Source organism: Hypomesus nipponensis, chromosome 9 (assembly GCF_054491055.1).
Source record: "Hypomesus nipponensis isolate SF chromosome 9, ASM5449105v1, whole genome shotgun sequence".
Lineage (NCBI taxonomy): Eukaryota > Metazoa > Chordata > Actinopteri > Osmeriformes > Osmeridae > Hypomesus > Hypomesus nipponensis.
The window spans coordinates 9,264,250-9,270,758 of NC_140369.1; the positions used below are offsets into that span (position 1 = coordinate 9,264,250).

At 39.9% G+C, this 6,509-nt stretch overlaps 2 protein-coding genes across 2 annotated transcripts; one reads left to right on the plus strand and one right to left on the minus strand.

The window, feature by feature from the left end:
- Positions 1-361: 361 nt before the first annotated feature.
- On the minus strand, positions 362-3,123 carry olfml3b (olfactomedin-like 3b). The gene is made up of 3 exons (XM_084705773.1): positions 2,983-3,123; positions 2,209-2,494; positions 362-1,709 (listed from the first exon to the last, which is right to left on the minus strand). Exons 1-3 carry the CDS (start codon positions 3,079-3,081, stop codon positions 925-927), a joined length of 1,170 nt encoding a protein of 389 aa, XP_084561899.1. The 5' UTR covers positions 3,082-3,123; the 3' UTR covers positions 362-924.
- A 572-nt stretch (positions 3,124-3,695) lies between these two features.
- gpr25 (G protein-coupled receptor 25) lies at positions 3,696-4,805 on the plus strand. The gene has a single exon (XM_084706203.1). It carries the CDS (start codon positions 3,696-3,698, stop codon positions 4,803-4,805), a length of 1,110 nt encoding a protein of 369 aa, XP_084562329.1.
- The last annotated feature ends 1,704 nt before the right edge of the window (positions 4,806-6,509 follow it).

Here is a 6,509-nt window from a genome sequence, read left to right on the forward strand (position 1 = left end):
GTGTTTACAAACTATTTATTTTGGCAGTGCACTTGTGTTGTAAGGACTTTAACTATATGACACCCTTTTACATCGTAGCAGTGTAAGTAGAATCCCATGTAATCCACAGGACCCCCTGAATTTGCTCACAGGGACCAAAACCTCACTTCTTTATTGTTTTCTTACTCTATACATTTTGTCAATAATTTCATGTCCAGGAAAATGTTATGTATGTGTTGAAAGACTTGGCTTGAGCCTGTTGCTTCATTGGCCTTGTGTGATAAATAATGTTTCAAATAATGACTACACTTTTCCAAGTAATTTAAAATAACTTTCCACTTTTGTATTTCTATTTGTCACATAGGCCAACCGTTTCAAAACATCCCTTGTATTTTAAAGTTTTAATAAAGGTAATCCCAGGTCTACATGACATTTAATTGCAGATAGGTTTAGTCATTAATGCTCACTGAGACACTGAACTCATTCTTTTGCTTTTACTAAATTCCTATTATTTATTTAAAAATCTCATATAATACAAAACAGGTGACGAGTACAAGATGATCTGGTGCAACCAATGAAAAATCAGCAAAGAAAGAAATCTTTTAAAAACACACATTCACTTTCAGGACTGTGTCTGTAGATGAAGGGGATTTTATAAAAGCGAAAAGTACCTGAAAAAGTACCTTTCCAAGATGATTTTTGTACCAAGTAGAAGTTTTTGAAACAGCTGAGCAGTGAGATTACATTGTTACGGTTATCTGACAGAGGATGCATTACATCCATATGCATTCTTACTGAATTAAATGAAAGTCAGATAAACTAATTTAAAACTTTGCTCCAGGTACCCTCTATGCACTGGTCATGCCTATCTAAAAATATATAAATGTGTCTTTTGTAAGAAAATCATTCAGGCTTAATTCCAAACACAAGGTTGTGTTCTTCACTTCATACCTCCAGTTTCTTCTTCATGTCAAGCTTGTAGAGGATCTGGTAGCCATCATCCCAGGCATAGACAAGCTGTTCCAGGGGATTGTACTTAAGGCTTGAGTGGGAGCCATAGCGTTTGGGAAAGTAGACGAGCGGCGCATCATCATTGGTCACCATATCGCTTACATCAAACACACACTGGACACGGGAGCGACTGGGCAGCTTAGTGTTGTAGACCACGTACACTGTGCCACATATAATGAATGCTGCCTCTGCATTCTCGCGTGGACATGGGGTATCCCACATCTGCTCAATGTCCAGAGTGTTGGCGTCCATCTTGGCCATAGAGATATGCCTCTCATTGTCCCGTGTTGCGTAGATGGCCCACAGGCCCTCCTCGTCCGCCGCCAGGTCGATGACTGTCTCCGGGGACAGGCCATACACAGGGATGTGGTCCTTGACAGGGAACACAGCGCTGTCTGCCACCGAATTGTTCTGTAGGTCGTACTTGATCACCCTGAGTTCCTCACCTTCCTTTATGAAGTATGCATAGTTGTTGTAGATGGTGTGACCAGTTCCTCGCCAAGCAGAGGGCAGCTTCAGGGATTTGGCCAGGGCTGTACCCTCAGAACTAGTAAAGTCTCTCACTGATGCAAACTCATGTATGGTGTCTCCACTTATCCCATTGAAGATGTAGACCTTGCCTGAGCCACTGCCCATGTCTTTGGTCCACATGCCCTTTGGACCGCCTAGCCTCTTCAAGATCTTCATAGCCTTGATACTGGAGATCATGTCCCTGCAGTCTAGGAAAGACAGGGTATGTGTTATAGTAAGGGCCAATCCATATTGTTACAGTCCTTTATATTCCTTAGATTGTGCTTCACTTTGAAGTGTTACATTTACATTTAGTCATTTTCCAAACCCTCTTATCCAGAGCGACTTACAGTAAGTACAGGGACATTCCCCCCGAGGCAAACAGGGTGAAGTGCCTTGCCCAATTCATTACATAGTGCTAAAACAACCAATCCAGGTCACTTGAAAATCTGTAATCAATGAAAATGTTGACAAGAATGGAACTATGCCACCAGCAAACTAATGCTAGCTAAAGGTTTAGCACATTCCACTCATGAATGACATGGCACAATAGCTACTCAACTTTTTAGCAATTCTGTCTAGCCTATACATTTAGCCAGTTTTCTTAGCCAGAAAGTACTCAATACTGTTCATGACAATGTTTCGATATAGGGACAGGATCAACTTGACCCCAGTATATATACTGTTAGGAGTGACTCAATTGCTCACCTGAAAGCTTGGCATATTTGGCCTTGTTTTTTTCCTTTACCACAGTCACCTGTTGCTCCACCAGCTTGTCATCCACGTCCACGCAGGGCAAGGCCCCATTCTGGGTCTCCAGGTAGTCCATCTCACGTTCCACGCGGTCCACACGCGTCCCCACGCTATCGAGGTCTATCCGCAGGGTTTCCTTGTTCTTGTCCAGGGCCTCCAGCTGAGCTACCATCTGTTGCTTGAACTCCCTCAGCTCTGAGGCATAGCGGTTTGTCTGCTCATGCCACAAGGAGATGCGGTCCTGTTTGGATATTTATAGCATAGCATATCATTCCTTATTCTTGCCCACAATCACCAAATCGTGATCAGTGTCTTGATATGATATTTGTGGAAGGTTTTATAGGTTCAGTATGACTGGAGATGGTTGGCAAAAAACTATAAATAATGAGGAAACTTGGATAGGTATCAAGCAGACATGGAAACTGAAGTTTCAAATCACTTCTGTTCAGTCAAAAGATCCACACCAGTCAGCAACAAAATAATCAAATAAATTATCACACCAAATTGTAATTTGTCAGTAATTATTTTTAGAAAGTACCCTACCCATTCCTCTATTTGAGCAGAATTGAATTGAATAATACAAAATGCATAACAAATCTACTTTTTGAAGTAAATGGAAACATTTGCCACATCTGCATTCCATCAGTGGTCCCCCAGCTCCCCAGAGACCTTTCTTCTCGACGTACTCTGGAACCTTGCAATTGGCTAGACGGTAAAACACTCTCTTACCTCGATGGCAAGTAGCCTCCGCTCTAAGTAATCCATTAAGGCTTGGTGTTGGGCACTCCCTAGGCAGGTCAAAGTGACTAGGATGAGGAGAGCTTTCATTTTATGTGAGGTAGTCACTCTGCTTCATGTGTGTCGACGGGAGGAGAAAGTGAGTGTGAGGAGGAGCCAATGGATTCCCAAATCCTGACTGGAATGCTTTAGTAAAATATTGGGGAGGAGCTTAAACATATGACATAGCCCGAAACACACTTTAAAATATACATAAAGACAATTGTCCTATTTTTATTGTTTCTAAATACAATAACCGAAGAAATCAAATGTTTTTTTGGTCTAGCTTTCAGGGTTTCACTGTCTGACACAATGTATTGGTTAGACATATTTGAAACTCTTTTAATCTATTTTAACAGTGTATATATAACACGTGTACCTGTGTGGGTGCCAGGAGGGGGGGGGGGGCACAGAGGGATTCCGAATGTAATTATATTTATACACCTTTCATTATCTATAAAACAGTAATTCACCTGTAACAATCACTTCTAGTGAATTTGTAACTGTCTTGATGAGGAAGTTGAGAAGAAAACAGGACACGGGTGTTTGTTTGTGGTTTGTACTCGTGACTTCGTGAGGAAAGTAATAAAAGACTTGCGTTTCTCAGTCAGTCTCACTCAGAGAAAAGTCCGCTGAGAAACACTTCTTGGATCTTTCAACTGAGAATGGCAAATTACAGTGATGACTTGAATGACTACAATGATGATAATTACAATGATACCTATGATTACGATGTGGATTGTTCCAACCAAAGCCTTCCTGCATCGTACATCTATGTACCCATGCTGTATTTTATTTTCTTCTTCATAGGTCTTGTGGGCAACCTCTTAGTGATTTTAGTTATAGGCAGCAGGGGCAAGACGGGCAGCCGGCTGGTGGATACATTTGTGGTCAACCTGGCACTAGCTGACCTTGTGTTTGTGCTGACCCTCCCTTTCTGGGCCATCTCTGCCAGTCAGCACGGTCACTGGAACTTTGGAGACATATCCTGCAAGCTGAGCAGCTACATCATTGCTGTCAACCGCTTTGCCAACATATTCTTTCTGACCTGCATGAGTGTGGACCGCTACCTGGCTGTGGTGAGACTCATGGATTCACGGTTCCTCAGATGCAAAGTTTGCATACACATCACCTGTGCTGTGATCTGGTTAACCTCACTTGTTATGGGCACTCCCTCACTGATTTACCGTAAAGCAAAGACCTTCGATGATGAACCTTTCTGTGTAGACGATGATGTCTCAACTCTGTTTCTGGGCCTGAGTCTCACTACAGTGTTCGTGACATTTGCTCTGCCAGTGCTGATAATTCTCTTCTGCTATGGCTCTGTCGTTGCCCGCCTGCGCCAGCCCTGTGCTGCCACAAGTAACCCCCGCGCTGAGGCCCGACGACGGCACTCCCTCAAGATGGTTCTTACCATCATAGTGTTCTTTATGGTGTCTTGGCTGCCCTTCAACATTTTCAAGACCATCAGCATATGCTTTCACCTGGCTAAAGATAAAGCTGATCTGAGCTGTTCTCAGTCAGTAGTGAATCAAGGACTCGTTCTCTCAAGCTGCCTTGCCTTCCTCAATAGCTGTGTGAACCCTGCCATCTACTTTTTCCTAGACCACCATTTCAAACGGCAGGCAAAGAATCTGTATTTAATATGCATTAGAAGGCGTGGAATGCATCAGGGCTATAACTCATCAAATTCACTGACCAACAATCTCACCTCAGAAAGCTACGGGACAAGTGCCTCGAGGACTCGACTCCAGTCACTTGACAGAAAACTCTGATCCAATTTCAAATTTAAAGCAAATTAATTAAGGGTTAAAGGTTACAGTTAAGGTACCATTTTTTATATTTAAAAACATATATAGTATTGTTTTTTTTGTGCAATTAATTGTTCACTATGCATTGGATTTACATTAAAAAAATATGTGACCAATTACTGACTTTAATTCAATGTAGGCCTATGTATATAATGATTAGTATATAGTTGAAATGTTTTAAATAACTATACCTTTTTAGAGATGTATAAAATATGGATAATTGATCAATGTTTTTTATGGGGAATTACTTCATGTTGACAGTATTATTATGATGTGTATATGGTAAAAGTTGAATTTATAAAATAATTAATTAAATTTTTAATATTAAATTATTCTATTAATTCATATGTTTAGTCTAGAAATGATAGGAATCAGGATACCGTTGTAAGAAATTATTATTTTGAGTAATAATTATCTATCCAACACACACTTCACATACCTTTATTCTGTAAAACATGTATTTTTCTTTTGGCAAATTATCTTATTTTTTACACTCACCAATAAGTGCTTTTCCCTGCTTCCTTGTAATAATGCCTGGTTGCAGTGTACTCTTTACAGGTGAGAATGCTTCAGTACAATTGATTAAGCATGTACATGAAAAGAGACTAAAACTTAACTAGACAGGATATTCACATGAGAATCTTTCAGGCACAGACATAACCTGAAAGTTCAAATGTTCATTTGTGCCCACATGGTTTTGGATTACTATTGCGCTATGATTCACTAGTTTCAAAACAGCCTGACAAGCTTGGGGCACATGCCAGTTTTTAGGAACCTGTTGTTGACCGAGTTCCATTTTAGACATTAGTGTTACTTAGAGATTTGTATTAAAATAAAGCAATATATTGACAATATTCTGTACACCTGTCTTTAACTTTCCATTCCTGCAGGTTAATTAACAATATGCAACAAATTCAACAGATATTTTGTTGAAAGGTTTTGGATAAAGTGATAGTTATATCATAAAAGACAAAAGTGAGTTATATTTACTACACAATCTGAGGTCCTAAACAGGAAGAACTAAGTATTTCTCTACAGAATCAGAATAGTGTTTAATCGCCAAGTAAGTGGTCACAAACAAGGAATTTACTTTGGTAAAAAAAACAACCCTTTAGTCTTAAATAGAAAGCTTTAAGACTTGTCTTAAAAGGAATACATTCATAAATAAAACACCTCACAACTAATACTCTGCAGAAAGTCAATTTTGAAATATCATCTACACTGTCAATCACACCACATGAGAGAAAAGGCATGAACCTTGACCATTTCATTTAACTGCATGCATCACTTTAGGTGACAGTCACCAGTCATTTCCTTTGGATGACTGATGTGATGGGAGCAGATGCACTCTAACGTTCTCATGACTTTGTTTGTGAACTGTTGACACAGTTATCTTCTTTTTTCCCCATTCACTGTAATTGTGAAACTGTCTTAGTATGTAAGAGGTAGGCTTTAGGAACCCACCAAACCAACCTTGCCCATCCATGACTAATATTATGAGACCATGATTACCATGTTGAATCAATGCACTGTAAGATTGAAAATCTAGTATTACAGTGAAGATCAAGGTGGTATAAATTCAGGTATAAATATAGGCTATGTATGGACAACTTTGCAATGAGTTCTCTTGGCGGAACTGACGGTTACTGTACCTACATGGTCTGTGAA